This window comes from Chinchilla lanigera, unplaced genomic scaffold (genome assembly GCF_000276665.1).
Source record: "Chinchilla lanigera isolate Chin_1 unplaced genomic scaffold, ChiLan1.0 scaffold00031, whole genome shotgun sequence".
NCBI classification, from domain to species: Eukaryota; Metazoa; Chordata; class Mammalia; order Rodentia; family Chinchillidae; genus Chinchilla; species Chinchilla lanigera.
This window is the reverse complement of record NW_004955432.1, coordinates 9,203,942-9,224,094: the sequence shown is the minus strand read 5'-3', so window position 1 is coordinate 9,224,094 and position 20,153 is coordinate 9,203,942. Positions and strand designations below refer to the sequence as shown.

General features: G+C 37.9%; 2 protein-coding genes across 6 annotated transcripts in view; one reads left to right on the top strand and one right to left on the bottom strand.

Moving 5' to 3' along the window:
• The window catches only part of Ankib1 (ankyrin repeat and IBR domain containing 1), a 138,411-nt gene extending 134,634 nt beyond the window's left edge, over positions 1 to 3,777 (bottom strand). For all 4 annotated transcript variants that reach the window (XM_013515948.1, XM_005388008.2, XM_005388006.2 and 1 more), the window contains exon 1: positions 3,573 to 3,777. The gene's annotated coding sequence lies outside the window, so the exon portion shown is untranslated. The remainder of the gene's footprint in view (positions 1 to 3,572) is intronic.
• Positions 3,778 to 4,147: 370 nt separating this feature from the next.
• Positions 4,148 to 20,153, top strand: part of Krit1 (KRIT1, ankyrin repeat containing) — a 51,270-nt gene continuing 35,264 nt past the window's right edge. Inside the window, exons 1-8 of one of the 2 annotated variants that reach the window (XM_005388010.2) lie at positions 4,148 to 4,624; positions 13,706 to 13,809; positions 14,916 to 15,075; positions 16,962 to 17,054; positions 18,266 to 18,395; positions 19,146 to 19,389; positions 19,577 to 19,692; positions 19,905 to 20,048. In XM_005388010.2, coding sequence (XP_005388067.1) covers positions 13,708 to 13,809; positions 14,916 to 15,075; positions 16,962 to 17,054; positions 18,266 to 18,395; positions 19,146 to 19,389; positions 19,577 to 19,692; positions 19,905 to 20,048 — 989 coding nt within the window. In that variant the 5' untranslated portion in view covers positions 4,148 to 4,624; positions 13,706 to 13,707. The remainder of the gene's footprint in view (positions 4,625 to 13,705; positions 13,810 to 14,915; positions 15,076 to 16,961; positions 17,055 to 18,265; positions 18,396 to 19,145; positions 19,390 to 19,576; positions 19,693 to 19,904; positions 20,049 to 20,153) is intronic. The other variant, XM_005388011.2, reaches the window with a different exon arrangement.

The window sequence follows — 20,153 nt, the reverse complement described above, 5'->3', positions numbered from 1 at the left end:
AGAATCAACTTCATCTTTGTAGTCCCACCACCTAATACATATAATATTTAGTCAATGTTATCTCCTTCAATAGGAACTCTACCCTATCATTGTGCCAATCAAAAATAAAGGTACTTGGGCAATATCAAGTGTTTTGCTACACCAAAAGGGAAGATCTATGTCAAGTTAAAACGTGTATGTCAAACTAAGAATAGAAGATCAACTAATACCTTTCTCAAGAACCTGAGAAGTATTACTTATTGGTTCTATAGTCCTAAAGACAGGAGAGTAACTAGTAGTAAAAGGCATTGGCCTAAAAAATGGCAAACTGTTGACAATTTTGGTTAAAAAAAATAGAATAAAATGTTTAAAATACATATGAAGGGGCTGGGGATTTAGCTCAGCGGCACAGCACCTGCCTGGCAAGCGCGAGGTCGTGAGTTCAATACCCAGTACCGGAAAAAGCCCAAAATAAAGAAATAAATAAATAAAAAATAAAATATATATGAAATTTGGAAAAAAGAGCTGACAGTGGGAGACCATGTTAAAGAAAAACGTGAAAGGTGTGAAAGAATTAAGTTGAAGTGTATCAAATTGCTGGTAAGTCACATCCCCTAATAATAACATAGGAAAAAAATTAATACTATAAGACAGTATGGTTTTTAAATGGTGACAAAATATTTGTAGGACTACTTTAAAAATGAAACAATGTATGTAAAACAGCACAGTTGGCACAAATTAAGTACTCTATAAATGTCACTTATTTTTATAGAAAGGATGCAAAACAACACTGTAATAAAGTCGTGTCTTAATCTTTTTTTTTTTTTTTTTTTTTTGGTTTTTCTCCGGTACCGGGAACCGAACTCACGACCTTGCGCCTGCCAGGCAGGCGCTTTTGCCGCTGAGCTAAATCCCCAGCCCCAGTCGTGTCTTAATCTATATGAGGAGTCTAAGGCAGACAGAATCACATCAAATATCTAGAACGGTAAAATTAAATGAGAAACAGAATCTTGACACATTCAGCCTTGCAGATTCAAAATATAACACTGAGTTTCACACACATAGTAGATGTTCAATAAAGGTTTATTGGAATGAAGTGTGCATGAAAGTTATCTGGAAAAGAAGATAAAAATAAGGCCATCTGAGATTGTCTGAAGGATAAACTGAGAGTCCAAAATTACTGTTCCCTAAGCAAGTCACATTGAGAAAAGGACTTTTAGAATAGTTTTAAAAGTCCTTTTAGAAAAGGACTTTTAAAATACTCAAGCACTTTTAGAACAAAACACAAAGACTCCTTTCGGGCTGATCTCTAATAATGACTGAAAACACTCTCAAATCATTTTTGTCAAATGTGTTGTATGCAGAGTGTAATATCTGAAAAAACATTTTACAAGTTAACCTAAAAAATGTATACATCTTCAGGGGTGAGGGTGGGATTATCCAAGTATTGAGGAACTTTTTCTACTTTGCACTCAGGGAAAACCAGGTACACTTAATTCAGTTCTTCCATCTACTATATGTAAATATTTAAAAATTATCTCGAACTTTTACCTACAAGTAAGCTGTAAATCTACATATTTCACTTTCCAAGTTTGAGTATACACCCATAGAAGGAAGAGGAAAGAACACCAACTCTCAGAAGTGGGCAGTGCTACAGAAGTGTAAAACTTACTTTGCTGTCCCAGAAGCTACTTGTTACAGCCTTGTTTATGACACAGTCTGGTATCAGACTCTTTTTCATAGTATAAACTCAGAACGCTCAGAGCCATGGGTGAGGAAACAAGCAAATATGAAAATATTATCTTATGTTTCTCATCCTACCCTGAAGAGGAATCAAAATTTTTTTAAAGGTTTCTCCCAAGTTATTGTCATCACCTCACTACAATACTATCCTTATTTGGAAACTGATAAATTTTACAGAATACAAAAGCCATCCCCTGAATAATACACGCAACTCTGTCCCAGCACTTGGCGTCTGTACCAAATAAAGTATATTTCAAGAGAGATAGATGAAGCTACGTCTCCTCAACCTACTTCAAACTAAAATCTGTGAAGGATAAATTACAAATCAAATAAACAGTCAAAGTAAACTACTGAAAGGAGGAGTTTATTTGGGGGGAGACATTGAGTACACTTAATTTAACAAAATAACTACGTTTTTCAAGAAAACCAAATCACAGAAGCTACCAGACTGCATCACAGAGCAGTATACAGAACAGTAACAATGAATTTGCAATGTACAGAGTATGATGATTTTTTTGGGGGGGGGTTGGGTTTTTAGGATTTTTTTCCCGGTACCGGGAATCGAACTCACGACCTTGGGCTTGCCAGGCAGGTGCTGTGCCGCTGAGCTAAACCCCCAGCCCCAGCATGATGATTCTTAAATTATCATTTGCTTTCTATGGTGCCTTGAAAAGTAGTATGTGCCTGGAATCACATGAGAGCTACTGTCCAATTACTGATGGCATTAAAATTGTATTTTAATTTAATTTCTGGAAAGATCTCCAATAGCTTAGGAAGTAAACCGAATTTTAATGAGAAAAACAATCTCGTAAAAAAAATCTGAAAATATACATTAAAGACATTCGGTTTTTTTAAACTAAGAAGCAAGGAGCTGATAGGCACCAAGATGTGTAACATTTGTTTCTGGTTGACACATATTAGTAAAAGAGGCTTTTGTGACATGAATGACTGAAGTGAGTTTATAAAATACAATGTGACATGATCTTCAAAAAATCACCTTAATGCTAAGAATTTTTTTTAACCACTTATACGTCTCCACTAAAAAGCTTCCCGCACAATGGTTTTCAAACCAGACACACACATTCACACTTGTAAATTAAGAGTCAATCAAAACATTAAACATTAGCCAAAGGTATCCAAAACCCCATTTGAAACATCAGACTTGTTTTCACATTCGTTTCTCAGATCTACTAGTAAAGATCTTCTGGAATGGGTCTTCGTGTCAATACAAGATTGTTCGCATGCTACTCGAGTCTAATGTAAAAAACCTCCACAGAAGATGCTTAATTACAGCTCTAGCTCCAATTTCCTCCGACTCAAACAGCAACGCAGAGAAAACACTTCATACACATAGTTAGGAAGGGAGAGGAAGGAGGGTAAAGGCGGGGGGCGTCCCTATTGTTTTGGTGGCAGCAGAAGCAAAAAACAGGTTCACTGGAGCATCCGCACCTGTCCCCACCCACCGCCGCCCGGCAGAGCACCTTCCCCTCCGGCTGGCTCCAGGCTCCGGTCCCGAGGCCAGCAGAACCCGAGGCTTTCCTCACGGAAGAGACCCGCGGGGAGGACGGCAGGAAAAGACGGAGGGAGAGCACGAATCCTTTAAGGACAGGGCGGCAAGGCGCTGCATCCAGATGGGGAGGATGGGACGCGCCCCGGAAAGGGAGGCTGGCCAATCCGCCGGGAGGAAAGCCCCCCGGGGCAGCCGGAGGATGCTGCCCGTCCGGGCGTGGGGACGGACGGACAGTGCCCACGGAGGAGGGCGAGGCACCCGCTCGGCCAGCTCGGAACGCGGGAGCCCGCAGCGGGCCGAGCGCGCCTCGCACACACCCGACCGCGCAGCTCAGACTTACGGTTACTTCTCGGGCCGCGGGGGAGGGCGAGGAGGACCCGCAGGTCTGCAGTTCTGCCTCCGCCGCGGAGCCGGCGACCTCGGGGACCCTGCCCGCCCCACCCACCCGGACGGGCGCCCCCTCCTCGTCGCCTCCGCGGCGCCCGCCGGGCGGAGGCTGCTGGGGCTGAGCGCGCACTGGAGGCCCGCAGGAAGCGCTGCGTGAGCCCGCGACGCCGCGGCGAGGCTCAGGCCGGGCGGGCGCCCCCCATCCCTCTCGGCCGCCGCGCCGCCTCTCGGGGGAGGGGACGAGGGGGCGGTGGCTCTTGCCTCCGCCTCGCGGTCAAGTCCGGCTCATGCCGGCGCCTCGCGCGCGCGCGCAGCCCCAGCCTCCCTCCTCCAGGCTTCGGCCTCCTGCCCTGCCGCGGGCGCTCCCGCCGCTGCCACAGCGGTCCCCCGGCCGCCCGCCGCCGGCTCCACAGAGCCTGTAGCCCCGGCGAGCAACAGCAGGAACAGAGACAGCGCCTCAGCCGCCGACCCGGAAGCTGTTCCGCCGCCAACCGCGCGGCGCCGAGGGGTGCCCCCCGGAAGTGGTTTCCTCGCCCGCGTAGCGGCGGGAGAGAAAGCTGAGGCCTTTGGAGACCTGGAAGCCCGTACTTTCTGGACACCGGGAAGAGCAAACGATGCTCAGTGGCGAGGAAAAGGAAGGACAATAAAGAGCCGATGCGCCGGAGGTTCTCCAGCTGCAGAAAACCGAGCTGTCGGGGTGAGGAGCGCCGCGGGCCGCGCCGGGCGGCGTCTGGTGGCGGTCAGGGTCTTCCTGCCGCAGGAAGTTGGGCCGAGCCGCGCTGCCTGGAGCCGGGAAGGAGGAGGGGCGGAACGGTGACGGTCCCCCGCCGCCAGGTGACCCGCCCCGTCCGGGAGGTGAATGTAGCGGCCCGCGGGACGTCGGCCGCCCGCCCGGGGGAGACCGCTGGATTTCCTTCGCGGAGAAGAGGAGAAGCGAGCTCCAGACGCGCGCGCGAGCGAAGCTGGGGTGGGAGACCGAGTGATCTCCACGTCTGGTTTCTCCAGGCAAGACATTTCTTTGTTAAAAGTGCTTACGGAGAACTCGCAGTCACCTTTGGGGTGGAAACTCTTTGGGCAAAGCCACTTGCAGATTTCCCGTGAGGGGGCAGTGGGGGGCGGCGGCGGAGGAAAACCTCCGAGGCAGAGTGTTTTGGGTTGTCAGTGTGGGAAAAGCGATTCACAGCTTGTCAGCTAGCTCACTGCTTCCTTCACTACCTTTCTCCCACGTTTAGGCTTTTCTGCTTGCTTTCTTTGCCTTTTTTGCATGGTATGGTTTTTTTTTTTGAGCTTCACCAGAAGTCTTTACCTGCCCTAACTCTGGATCTGAGTTTCATAGCTTGGCCGCTGTCTCGGAGAGCGGACGTCTTCACACTTCTCAAGCGGACTGACACGCTGCGGGGGTTACCCTGCCCATGGGCACCAACTGGCAGGTGCGCCAACTCGCAGGTGCACACGTCCTCTGCCCACCCCTTTCCTAGGGAAATGGCCGTATGTGTTTTCAAACGATCTGTTATGTACCACCCCCGATTGAGGACCATTTCCACCACTGTATTTACAAGGGCTTATTAGATTCCTGTAGCAATATATCACCATATGGAGCGTTTTCCCTAGTAAGCCGTTTAACAGACTTGCCCCATTCTTCCAGTACTTAGTCCCCAAGACTCTATTAGAAACGCATTCTTGACATTCAAACGGTAGTTATACCTTTCTATTATTTTTAGCTTGTTACTTTTTTTCATTTGTGATTGCCATAACAGCTTTGCCTTCCTATCGTAGTACTTTTTGATACTTTCTGTGATTTCAGCTTTTGCTTCTGTCTTTAATGTCACTGGGGGAATACATATTTAAAATAGGCAAGTAGCAGTATTTCTTGAAAATAAATTTTATTCTTTTAGGGATAAGGACACATTAGATTTTTAAATTTTTTTTAAATTTTTTTATTTTCTTGTTTTTTTCCAGTACCAGGAATCGAACTCCGGACCTTGCGCTTGCCAGGCAGGCACTGTGCCGCTGAGCTAAATCTCCAGCCCCTAAGATTAGATTAAAAAAAAAAAAATACTATAAATGATTAGTATTAACAATGCACTTTGCTTGTAGATGTTTTCCTATTGTGCGTTGACCAGGATAGGAAAATTAACAATTACTTGATTTCTCATTTTAGATGCTTAATAGAAAGAATTATGCCCGTAATTGTGCCATGTATGGTACACAGTGTCTCCACAATACACTATCCTTTTCCTGGGCTTGTGGTCTATCAGGGGGTGGTCAGACATATCTTTATTATTATTTTTTGTTTTGTTTTTTTTTTTCCGGTACCGGGAACTGAGCTCACGACCTTGCGCTTGCCAGGCAGGCGCTTTGCCGCTGAGCTAAATCCCCAGCCCCAGAGACATATCTTAATTTGTAGAGTTTTATTACTTTTAAGTAAATATTAATCTGAGATGAAAAGTAGTTGCTGAGTAGAAATTTAGAAGAGAAAAAAAGCCTCACCCCTTTCACATGGTGTACAAAGCTTGGTTGCATGGAATGATTTTCAGTAATAATCATATGAAAAAAATTCCATGAGTTATGGGATGAAAAGGAATGATATGTTTTCCGAATATTAAAATGAAACACCGTTATACTCCTGATTCACTAGCCTTTCAAGTGAAATATCTACATTTTTAAAAATTTTATTTTAAGCAGAAAAAAGACCCAAAATGTCATAACAAGTAAATGGGAGAGTAACAATGATTAATACATTGCATATTCTTCTCTTTAAATTAGTTGCTCAGTGTACGAGATACAGGCATTTAATTGTCCAAAGAATATTGGCAGAAGCCTTTCTTTTCAATTAACTGAGAGAAATTATTAGTATAACTATCTTAACTATCATGTGTGTATATATATTTGTTGTTGTTTTTTTTTTTTTTTTTGCTTTTCCCGTCTTTCATTTCTCCTTTCCCCCATCCTAGTTTCTCTTTCCTTTTGAATAGTTTCTTCTCACTTATCTGTTGTACATTTTGAATCTTATTTACTCTCCCAGCTTCTCACACTAGGGAAACAATATGGTCTGTGAGTCTGGTTTATTTCACTTATGAGTATGGTTTCAAGTTGCATCCATTTACCTATAAAAGCCTCCAGTTTATCCTTCTTTATGAAGGATAACTATTTTATGAAAGAGTACTACAATGAGTAGTACTCCATTATATACAAAGACCACATCTTTTTTATCCATTCCTTGATTGATGGGCATTTGGGTGATTTCCAAGATCTAGCTATTACAGATTGTGCTGCTATAAATACGGATGTACAAATATTGCTGTGGTACGATATCTTTAATGCTTCTGGGAAGATACCCAGAAGGGAAATACCTGGGTTAAATTGGACTTCTAGTCCTAGTTTTCTGAGGATTCTCCCCACTAATTTCCACAGTGGTTGCACCAGTCTACACTCCCACCAACAGTGGGGAAGCATTCCTTTTTCCCCACCCCGTCTCCAGCATTTGTTATTTACTAATTTGATGATAACCATTCTTACTGGGGTAAGGTAGAATCTCAGTGTTGTTTTAATTTGCATCTTTCAAATGACCAGTGAGGTTGAACATTTTTTCATATATTTATTTGCTGTTTGTATTTCTTCATCTGAGAAGTGTGTGTTCATCTCAGAGGCCCATTTTTGCATTGGGTCTTTAAATTTGGGAGGTCTGATGTTTTTGAATTCTTTATATGTTCCCAATAGTAATCCTTTGAGGAACAGCTACTAAATACTTTCCTGCATTGTGGATGCTGTCTTTTCACGCTGTTAGTGGTTTCTCTTGCTGCACAAAAGCTTTTTAATAAGATGAGATCCCAGTTTTTGATTCTTTGTGATAGTTCCTGTGTGGTAGGGGTTTTATTCATAATGTCTTCAAGAGTTTTACCTATTTTATTTTCCAGCAGATTTAATGTTTCTATTTTAATATTTAGATCTTTGATCCATTTTGAATTTAGTTTAGTGCGTGGTGAAAGGTACGGGTCCAGTTTCAATCCTTCTCATGTTCAGAGCCAATTTTTCCGGCACCGTTTATTAAAAAGGCTACCTTCTTTCATGTGAATGTGTTTGGCACCTTTGTCAAAGATAAGGTGGCTGAGTATGTCTGGAGTTGTTTCTGCATCTTCTAATCTGTTCTATTGATCTTTGAGTCTTTGTTTGTTTTGCCAGTTCCATGCTGTTTTTGTCACAGTAGCTTTATAGTATAATTTCTAGTCAGGGATCATTATGCCCTCTGCCTTGCGTTTGTTGCCAGAATTGCCTTTGCTATTCTAGGTCTCTTCTGGTTCCAAGTGAATTTTACAATTGTTTTCTCTATGTCTGTGAGATATGCTGTTGGAATTTTGATCAGAATTGTATAAAATCTGTATAACAGTTTTGGAAGTATGACTATTTTTGCTGTTTTGATTCTTTCTACCTGAGAGCAAGGGATATCTTTCCATTTCCTGATATCCTCTTCAATCTCCTTTTTCAGAATACTATAGTTTTCAATGTAGAGGTCTTTTACATCTTTCATTAGATTGATTGCTAGGAATTTTCATGTTTTTGAATGCTATTGTGAAAGGTGTTATTTCCCTAGTTTCTCTCAGTGAGTTTGTTATTCGTGTATGGGAAGGCTATTGATTTTTTTTTAAAGAGAATTTTAAAAAAACTATACATAATTTCAAAACAAGATGACAGGAAATGAACAGTAGTTGTTATATTGCATGTTTTATCTTCAAAATAGTTGTTCAGATTACTGGATATAGGCATGCAAAGTTGATCAAACAATTAGGCATTAACTGTTCCTTTCAATAAACCGATAGAAATTAGTAGTACAATTATCTTAGCTATCTTGTATATATATATTTTTTTCTCCTTTTTCTTTTTTTCTTTTCTCTTTTCCCCCATCCAAGTTGTTCTTTCCTTTTGAGCAGTTTCTTTCCCTTTCACTATATCTGTTGTACCTGTCAGATTTTATTTATTCTTTCAGTGTCTTATACTAGGGAGACAATATGATGTTTACACATGGGAGTCTGATTTATTTCACTTATGAATATGGTCTCTAACTGCATTCATTTACCTGTAAAAGCCTCAAGTTTATCTTTCTTTATAGCTGAGTAATAACTCCATTGTATACAAATACCACATCTTTTTTATCCAACTGATGGGCATGTGGGTTTTTCCAAGATTTACTATGACAAATTGTGCTGCTATAAACATGGGTGCACATATATCACTGTGCTGTGATGTTGTCGATTCTTCTGGACAGATTCCCAGAAGGGGAATAGCTGGGTCAAATGGGACCTGTAATCCTAGTTTTCTGAGGAATCTCCACACTGATTTCCACAGTGGTTGTACCAGTCTACACTCCCACCAACAATAAGGAAGTGTTCCTTTTTCCCCACAGCCTTTCCAGCATTTGTTCTTGGTTGATTTCTTGATGATAGCCATTCTTTCTGGGGTGAGATAGAATCTCAGTGTTGTTCTGATTTGCATCTTTTGAATGACCAGTGATGTTGAACATTTTTTCATATATTTGTATTTCTTCATCTGAGAAGTGTGTATTTACCTCACATGCCCATGTTTGAATGGGTCTTTAAATTTTGGGGGCCTTATTTTTTTTAATTCTTTATGTCTAGATAGAAGTCCTTTGTCTGAGGAACATATGGCTAAAATTTTTTCCCAATTTGTGGGCTTTCTTTTTACTCTGTTGGTGATTTCTTTTGATGTGCTAAAACTTTTCAATAAGGGGAAATCCCAGTTGTTGATTCTTTGAAGTATTTCCCATGCAGTTTGGTTTTTGTTCATGAACTCTCTGCCTATACCTGCGTATTCGAGATTTCTACCTACTTTCTGTTCCAGTAGATGTAGTGTTTCTTTTTTAATATTTAGATCTTTGATCCATTTTGACTTTACTTTAGTGCATGGTTATAGGCATGGGTCTAGTTTTAGTCTTTGGCATGTGGAAAGCCAGTTTTTCCAGCACCATTTATTAAAGAGGCTATCTTTCTTACAGTGAACGTGTTTGGCCCCTTTGTCAAAAATAAGGTGGCTGAGTGTATTTGTAGTTTTATCTGCATCTTCAGATATGTTCCAACAGTCCTCAGGTCTGTTTTCCTGTCAGTACCACAGTAGCTTTGTAGTATAACTTCAGGTCAGGGATTGTGATGCCTCCTGCCTTAATATTCACAAATCAATAAATGTAATACACCGTATCAACAGAGCCAAAGACAAAAATCACATGTTCATCTCAACAGATGCAGAAAATCTTTTGATAAAGTCCTAACACTCATTCACCATAAAAACCCTACAGAAAATTGGCATAGATGTTCCACCTCAATCTGATAGAAGCCATCTATGACAAATGAACAGCCAACATACTAAATGGACAAAAGCTGTGCTTTAAAATCAGGAACAAGGCAAAGATTTTCAGTATCACCACTCCTGTTCAACATAGTTCTGGAAACATTAGCCAGAGCTATTAGGCAAGAGAGAGAAATAAAAGGGAAAAGGATAGGAAAGGAAGAAGTTAAATTGTCATTGTTTGCAGATGACGTTACTGTACATAGAAGACCCCAAAAACTCCACCAAAAGACTTCTAGATTTAATAACCAAATTCAGTAGCGTAGCTGGATACAAGGTAACACTCAAAAATCAATAGCATTCCTCTACACAAACAACAAACTCACTGAGAGTAAAATTAGGAAAACCACACCCTTCACAACAGCACCTAAAGGCTGCGGATGCAGCTCAGTGGCACAGCACCTGCCTGGCAAGTGTGAGGTTGTGAGTTCAATTTCCAGTACCCAAAAAAAAAAAAGCATCCCCCAAAATGAAATACTTTGGAATCAGTCTAACAAAGGGAGTCAGAGATCTATATAGTGAAAATTACAGCACTCTGAAAAAAGAGATACAACAGGATTTCAGAAAATGGAAAGATATTCCTTGCTCGTGGATAGGAAGAATGAACATTGTGAAATGGCCATATTCCCAAATCTGTTATACAGATTTAATGCAATCCTGATCAAAATACCATTAGTATACCTCACAGATCTAGAGAAAATGTTCTTAAAATTCATCTGGAACAAGAAGAGACATAGAATAGCAAAAGTAATCCTGGGCAAGGCTATTGATGTTTGACTGTTGAGTTTGTATCCAGCTACTACTGAATTTGGTTATTAAATGTAGCAGTTTTAAAACTAAAAATAAAATAAAATAAATGTAGCCATTTTTTAGTGAAGTGTTTGAGGTCGTCTGTGTAGAATTATCATGTCATCCGCAAATAATGATAGCTCAAATTCTTCCATTCGTATTGTTACTCTTTTTATTTCTTACTTGTATCTAATTACTCTGGCTAAAGTTTCCATGACATGTTGAATAAGAGTGGAGACAGTGGACATCCTTGTCTTGTTCCTGATTTTAGAGTAAAAGCTTTCGGTTTTTGTCCATTCAGTATGGTGTTGGCTGTTGGTTTGTCATAGATGGTTTTTATCAGATTGAGATGAAGACCATCTATTCCAATTTTCTATAGGATTTTTATCATGAATGGGTGTGTTGGACTTTGTAAAAAAGCTTTTCTGCATCTGTTGAGATGATCATATGGTTTATGTCCTTGGCTCTATTAATATGATGTAGTAGGTTTATTGATTCACATATGTTGAACAATCACTGCATACTTGGGATGAATCCCACTTAGTCATGGTGTATAATCTTCTTGATGATTTGTTGCATTCTGTTTGCCAGTATCTTATTGAGAATATTTGCATCTATGTTCATGAGGGAGATTGGCCTGTAGTTCTCTTTCTTAGTTGGGGCCCTTCTCTTTTTTTGGTATCAGGGTAATGCTTATTTCTGGGAATGCATTTGGGAATACTGTTTTCCTTTCAATTTTGTTAAAGTTTTTGAGAAGTAGTGGTAGTTGGTCTTCTCTAAATTTCTTGTAGAATTCAGCAGTGAATCTGTCAGGGCCTGGGCTTTTCTTTGTTGGTAGATTTTTAATTACATCTTTGATTTCATTGATAGTGGTTTATTTAGGATTTTTATATCTTCTTGATTTGGCTTTGGTAATTCATATGTATCTAGCAATTTGTCCATTTCTTGTGCATTTTCTGTCTTACTAGAACACAAGTTCTCAAAGTAAATATAGATGATCTTCTGGATTTCTACAAGGTCTGTTGTGATTTTACCCTTTTCATTCCTAATTGTGTGGATCTGAGTCTTTTCTTTCCTTTTTTTGATAAGGTTAGCTAAGGGTTTGTCGATTTTATTTAATCTTTCAAAGAACCAACTTGTCAGTTCATGCAATCTTTGTATTGTTTTCTTAGTCTCCAGTGTGTTAATTTCTGCTCTGATCTTTACAATTTTCTCCCTCCTTCGAGCTATTGGCTTAGCCTGCTCTTGTCTTTCTAGAAGTTTGAGAGTCACCATTTAGTTGTTTATTTACCCTTGCTCTGTTTTCCTGATAGAGGTGTTTGTACTTTCTGTGGACTTGCATCAAAGAAAATGTGTGGAATTTAAAACGTTTTAAAGTAAATTACATTATTTGATTTAAAATAAAACTTTTGTACAATAATTTTAATAATTGTTACGGTCTTAGACCAAAATTGATTTAAAATGCTTTAAGTAAATAACAGTCACTATTTAAAGTGACTATTTAAAAGTTACTGGGTTTTTAAATAGTTTCTTTTTAGTGAAATTTTTTAGTCATAAGGTATTTTAAAATTATTATTTAGAAAATTGAATTAATGGCTCCAAAGTGACAAAGTGCAGTTGAGCAAACAGAATAAATCACTCTGTATCCTTCCAAATAACATTCAAAACCCTTTCCTGAAAATGGTCTGTTTTCTCTCTTGAGAGTTGGAGCTCATTAAACATGAACATCATTTTAATGCCTAATGGGCTTTTAAAAAATTGAAAAGAATTCGTCAGCGTGGCTAGGGCAGAGGTCTTTGCTTGATGTTCTTTTAAAAGTTTGCTAAAATATAACTGAGGAGAAACTACAAAAAATATAAAAGATTTTCAACCAAAAAGAAGCATTCTACTCTAACCATAAAAAACTTAGTAATAGTGCTAATGAAGAAAACTATTAACCACAAGTGTGATTAAAATTTACTAACTGGAAATTGCCCCATGGAGACTTAGTTTAGAAAAGTATTAGTTTAGTTTGAGAAGAAAAATATATAGAGATAAACACACACATACAACTACACAATGAATATATTTGGGAAAAAATGTACCATGTGGGGAATTGATGGGATTCTTAATTCATCATCAGAGAGCTGCTGATGATTTAACTGACCACAAAGCTTTGGCTCTGTGATAGGTACCTCCAAAACAAATTCTAAACCATATTTCCACTTATTCAGATATCTAACAATAAAATTTCTCTTTGAAAAAGATTCTGTAGTGAGTTAAGTGAATACAAAGCAGCTGCACCTATTTGCAGCTTCCAAACTTAATGTAACATTCACTTGTGTAATTTATGGGAAATAAGTGTTCCATTCTAAATATTTTGAATCATAACTTGCAAGATATTACATAATCATGTCACTTTTTTAAGCCTTGGGGGCAGATTCTTACTGTGCATGTAAGATTGGTGAAACCCCCAGACTCTGGAAGGCCTAGGAATGAGAATTGCCAGGTTGAGCCCAGCCTAGGCAGTTTCACAGTTTAGTGAGACCCTGTCTCAAGACAAAAAATAAAAAGGGCTAAAGGTACAAAGGCCCTGGGTTCATTCCCCATTCCCCCCCCACCCCATATACACATACACACTGAGGCTATCTGTGAAATTATGTGTGCCCATTTTTAAAAGTTTTACCTTTAACATAAAAAGTTTTTTAAAAGTATAAAAAAATCTTAAATCATAAGGTAAGGTTTTTAATAGCTCACTGATGAAGATACAACCAATATTATCTCTGACTGTTAGGTACTCTATAGTCTGAGATATAAAAAATCAACATTTTAAATTGTTTTTCAAAGTGATCATGTGGAAATAGAAGTTGTCAGGTTGGATTGTAACACTATTTTTTTTTTTTACCTTGCCACCAGTTGTATCATTAATCTTTCAAGGAATTTTTTGTTTGTTTTATAAAGCAATGGGAAATCCAGAAAACATAGAAGATGCATATGTTGCTGTTATTCGTCCAAAGAATACTGCCAGTCTCAATTCTCGGGAATACAGAGCTAAGTCATATGAAGTAAGAAAATTTAATCATGTTTGATTTCTACCCTTAAATGTCATTGTGTACTGCTATTTACATACAAAGCCTCTGGGCGTGATGGCGCATGCCTGTAGTCCCAGCACTCTGGAAGCTAAGGCAGGAGGATCACAGAGTTCCAGGCCACCTTGAGCTACAAAGTGAGTTCAAGGCCAGTCTGAACTGTATGGTGAAACTGTCTCAAAAAAGACAAAAACTAAAACAAAACAAAACAAAAAATATAAAACCTAACTATGCTGTAAATTTTTATTGACAAGCTATTTATGTCTTTTTTCTGCTTAGTGCCTTTTGACTGTTTGCTATTTATTTGCATATAATAGAAAAAGAACTTGTTTGAGGTGTTCTTAGGGTTTGATATACTTAGGTTTAAGTACAATTTAATAAATGGTTCTCAAAAATTAAAAGACTGCAAAAAAGCCAGTTATAAAGTGCAAATAAGCATTGCTCTTGGTTATTTTCCCAAATAATTTTTAACAATTCATTTTGAATGATCTTTTTACCTTTAAATAAGCTTTAGGCAATGAAATTTACTGTTGTATAGTCTTGAATTATTTTACATACAATAGTATAGTTCAGTAGCAGTGCACTTTTTTTTACATACAATAGTAAACGTAATTGAAGCAAAACTATGTCCGTAACTGAATTATCTTTTTTATGCAGCAGACTCCAAGCACTATGAAATACTTCTAATCTAATCTAATTTTCCTAGCCTTTTGCCAAAAACTGCTTTAATAAGATATCTGAAACCTGTTGAAGAGTGCTGCAGGGATTTTTAGGCTTGTGCGTCAGGGATGCTCTAGCTTCCCATTTCTCAGTCCTGGCTCACTGTAGAATCACCTGGGGAACTTCTGAGCAGTCAGTACCAGGCCTCCAGGGCCCAGATACTCTGATTTACTGTGTCTGAGGTGGAGCTCAGCATTGGTATTATTGGTAATACCAATTATTGGTAATTATTTTGGTATTAAGCTTCTCAGGTTATTCTAATATATAGGGAGGATTGAGAAAGGCTACTAGCTTATTTTGGTATTCCATAAGAAGTACATTTTATCTTAAACTTTCTGTTTATGTTACTTTTTTCATTTAAGATTTTGTTGCATGAAGTTCCCATTGAAGGACAGAAAAAAAAAAGAAAGAAAGTTTTGCTGGAAACTAAACTTCAAGGCAACAGTGAAATAACACAAGGCATATTGGATTATGTAGTAGAAACCACCAAACCAATTTCTCCTTCAAACCAGGGTATCAGAGGTATGAAACTTTTCTTTCTTAATTTTTTACTGTCTTTTGCTTTCAATACTTGTAAAAAAAGATATCTTTAAAAAATAAATTAGATTCAATCTGTTTCTTTCCATTTGACAAACTTACAAAAGATAGTTTTTTAATCTATAAACTCCTTCAAGAAGTAAGGAGGTAAAAAAGTAAGGAGTTTTAAAAATTACAATTTTTAAAACTTGAAATGCAGTTAAATAAATCATAGTGTTAATGATTTGTTCAGTAGGGAGAGAAAGGAGGTACCAGTTACTTTTATTAGAAGTGTAGTTTTCTGGAGAAGTACCTTTGAACTACTATTTTTAAGTTCTGTACTCCAGGACAGAGGAAATGGCAAGGTTCTCTTCATACCTAAATGAAAGTTACTATTCATGGGTTAGGGAAAGTCCTGTAAGTTAGCAGGTAGCAGAAGGTTTTTTTGCTGTAGGAAGAAGACATTTTTCAGCAGCCAAACTGAATTGTAGAAGTATTAACCCTAAAAAACTGAAGCTCCATTTAAAATATTAGATAATGGATTATCAGTCTATAAAAGTGATTCAGATTGTGTGATCCATTTTCTTAGGCCATAGCCTCCTAAGAAGCAGAAAGCAGTCAAAAGTTACAGAAACTAGCCAGCTATGGTGGTGCAGGAAAGATCAGGTGGGGACAAGACCTCAAGACAGGCAAAAGAAGTAATGCTCGAAATTTATTAGGATGTTATTCTGTGGCCAACACTTTCATTTTGTATGTGTCCAATTATAAAATAATTTTGGGAGCTGTAATAGGCCTTAAAAATCATGGAATATTGACTGATATTTTATGGAGAAATAAAACTGCTTAAAATCTTATCTCCTTGTGTACAAAAGCATCCCACTTGCTGGCTGTTTTATTTCCTGGGATGAAGAGATAAGAAAGGTTGATAAATACCATGGCAAAGGAGAGAACAAGAGGTGACAGAGTACAAGACTTACATGTTGTCATTACTGCACCCTTACTACCCAGTGGGGTGAGTTAAATAGACTAAGAAGGATGGTTATAGTTCACAACAATAGTTTGTAATCTAATATTTTAATTAAAAACTGAATTTGAACAGGAAGTTGAATGCTTAAAGAAGAGCTAGGAGCTGGGGATTTAGCTCAGCAGCGCAGCACCTGCCTGGCAAGTGTGAGGTCGTGAGTTCAATTCCCAGTACCGGAAAACAAAACAAAACAAAAAAAAAAGCTTTGTCTAAAGAAGAGCTAATAAATATTGAAGACTTTGAGATAACAGTATAACATTATCCTCAGTGAGCTCAGAATTTAATAAAATTTTCACCAACTTTATACCAGCTGAATGAGGATGGTACAGGATGCCTTGATGTTGAAAGCTGCTCTTTCAGTCTTAGGAGGACACTTTTCCTTCCTAGGCACAGGAAGTTCTCTTCTAGTGAGTCAAACCACAACTCTATTTGTTATCTACAGAGGACTATGTATTAACAGTTTTTATAAGTGCATATGAAAAGATTATTTCAGTTTCCTTAATAAGCTGCCTTTAAAATTTGTTCTCACTCGTTTGTGTTTATGTGCATATTGCTGGGTACCAAATCCAGAGCCATGCCCATGTTAGAAAAGAGTTCTACCATTGAGTTGTATCTCTAGCTCCTAAAAATTGATTTTCTAATTCTCAAGGTAATTTGTAAGACTTAAAAGACCATTTTTAAGGGCCGGGGGGTGGTGGCACACGCCTATAATCCCAGCACTCAGGAGGATCATTGTGAGTTCCAGGCCAGCCTATGCTAGAAAGTGAGCTCAAGACCAGCCTGAACTGCATAGCGAGACCCTGTCTCAGAACGACCAAAGGAAAAAAAAGACCATTTTTATCTTTGCTGACTTTCTTGTAATGCTTAGGGAAGCGAGTGCTACTAATGAAGAAATTTCCTCTGGAAGGAGAGAAGATAGGCAGAGAAGCAGCGTTATTTATTGTTCCATCAGTTGTCAAAGGTAAAGTTCTAATCAATCTTATCAATCTTTATAAAGGCTAAAAAAAATTCAGGAATCAAGAAATTTGTGTTAATAGCTACTTATTGTTAGTTACTATTGCAGAATATGTTTTTAAGTTAATAGAAGAAAGAAAATCTTTCGTAATCAGAAATGTTTAACTTCAAAGTAGGGTATTGGCTTCTTAGCTGGACAGTAATGTTTTCATATTAGTTTTTGAAAATAGGGTAGAGAAATGAGGAGGTAAAGTATTTAGGTTATAATAAGGGATTTTTTTTTCCAAAGGAGATGCTATAGTTAGAGTAGTCGTAGATATTTAAGTATTCTGGAAAATTAACATATTACAATCAGAGCCTGTCTTTTACTGTCCACAAGAAAATGTCAGTAGTATAGGGCTGAGGATTTAGCTCAGGGGCACAGCGCCTGCCTGGCAAGCGCAAGGTCTTGAGTCCAATTCCCAGTACCAGAAAAAAACTGAAAAAAAAAAGAAAATGTCAGTAGTAGTTCTAGAGCCCAGTAGTAGTATTTGGTAATGTTTAAAGCATGTAGATCTAATGTGAAAATTTAAGTTGAACTTTTGATATAATGGAATAATAGAAAAGGTAGTAAGTTTCAGTGTAGACCTTGTAGCTAACTAATTTTATGACTTTAGGCTAATTATCACTTTGAGCATTAATTCTTTATTTGTAAAATAGGGACAGTGTTGTCACCTACCCCATTTGGTTCACAACGCAGGAAGAATTCAATGACATATTAGATGTGAAATCATTTTTGAAACTATTATCTACTGGCCTAAGTTAGTAATAATCCTGATGGTATATTAATGACCCACCATAGACATCCCATTAGCCTGCTGCTTCACAGTACTTACATTTTTTAATTAGTCAACTCTGGCATTCCAGATACATTTTCCCAGGTGTTTTTAACTTAATATTGTTGAATATTTAAATAGTGTTGGAAATCTTTCAAGTTTGCAACATTGTTGAGGAAGACAAAAAGGAAGCAATTTCTGTAGTCTTTCAAGATTCTAAATGCACCTAAGTGGACAAGGTAATAGAGCTAGCCATCACTTGAATCCAGGCCTTGTAATTCCAAATCTAATAATTTATATTATACTTAGCAAGCTTTTTAAAAAAACATGTATTTTAAAAATGAAGAGCATGCAGTTCTAAACCTGTAAAATGATGGCATAATTCTTAATTTTTCTTTTTCAGATAATACTAAATATACATATTCACCAGGATGCCCAGTTTTTTACTGCTTACAAGATATTATGCGAGTTTGTAGTGAATCCAGTACTCATTTTGCAACACTTACAGCAAGGATGTTAATAGCCTTGGATAAGTAAGAAATGGCATTAAAATATTTTTAATTAAGCAAGTACATGCTAATAGTTGAAGTAGTCTGACAGATCTAGACACTTTTGGAACAAAATAATGGAAATAATACATATATTAAGAAATGGTTGCCCAGCGCAGTTGCACATACCTGTAATCCCAGCTACTTGGGAGGCTGAGGAGGAGGATCACAAGTTCTAAGCCTCAGCAACTTAAGAGACCCTCTCTTAAAACAGAAAACATAATAAGGGGTACGGATACAGGTCGGTGGTAGTAAAGCACCCCTGGTATGATAGTATAAAAAGGAAAATCCTTAAGACAAGATTGTCTGGTTTGCTTATAGAATGTTTGTTCACAAATAAATGCTGCCCTAGCTGAAGTATTAACATTGTTCTGTTATAAAACTAGATTAGTATTTAATTTCTCTTAATAAGTTCCTTTCACTTCTTCTGCTTTAATCTTTCTGTAACAGTAGAGCTAATGTTAAATATGTCTCGGTAGTTTAAATTTTTAAAGTATTTCATTTTCTTTAAAAGGAATTTTTATTATTGTAATAGCACATATATTTTTAAAAATTGTTTTGCTGTCCATTAACAGAATGAAGTACCTAACGAAAACTAATTAAACTTTAAAAATCTAAATGATAGTATTAGAAAATATCACATACCTGAGTTAGATAGTGGTCTTCTTTTTTTTTTTTTTTGCATTTCTACTTTTGAGCAGATACATCTACTACCTCTTTTTTCTATTTTGCCAGGTGGCTAGATGAACGCCATGCCCAATCTCACTTTATTCCAGCTTTGTTCCGACCTTCTCCTCTTGATCGGATAAAAACTAATGTGATAAACCCTGCATATGCTTCTGAATCAGGTCAAACAGAAAACTCACTGCATATGGGCTATAGTGCACTAGAAATAAAGAGTAAAATGTTAGCCCTAGAGAAAGCAGATACCTGTATTTATAACCCTTTGTTTGGGTCAGATCTTCAGTATACAAATCGGGTAAGAATTGAATTTTAGTTCTGGTTTCAAAAGATATTTCATCTCAAGTTTAATTTTCTTCCTGAGATGAATAGGTATGTTATTAATTATAAACATTAAGATAAAATCCATCCTCTATGTATATGAAAGTGAAGTATCTAAAGTTCTTACGGGATTTTTTGTTTTTGTTTCTGTTTTGCCTTTCTAGGTAGATAAAGTGGTAATAAACCCATACTTTGGTCTAGGAGCCCCAGACTACTCAAAAATTCAAATTCCCAAACAGGAAAAATGGCAGAGAAGCATGAGCAGTGTCACAGAAGACAAGTACTATTTTGGTTTTATTACATGTTGCTCTCCTTTAAACTTAAAAGCTAATGTTAAGATATTATTTAAAATTATATGCATAATACCTATGCATTCTAATCATTGTTTAGCTCAGTAATACATAGATTTCATAGATGTGTCATATTTGTTTTGAAACAATTTAAACTTCAATAATGCTGTTTGTATTTTCAAAATTTCTTTTTAATGATTAGAGAACGACAATGGGTAGATGATTTTCCTCTCCATCGAAGTGCCTGTGAAGGAGATTCAGAATTACTGAGCCGTCTGCTCAATGAGAGGTTTTCAGTCAACCAGTTAGATAGTGACCACTGGGCGCCTATTCATTATGCATGCTGGTAAATGAATTATTTACTCTTTTCTTTACTGAAAGAATGAATTTTTAGTAGTAAATATTGTTTCTTATCAAACAAGTACTCTTATTCTACTTTTTCTACCACGCT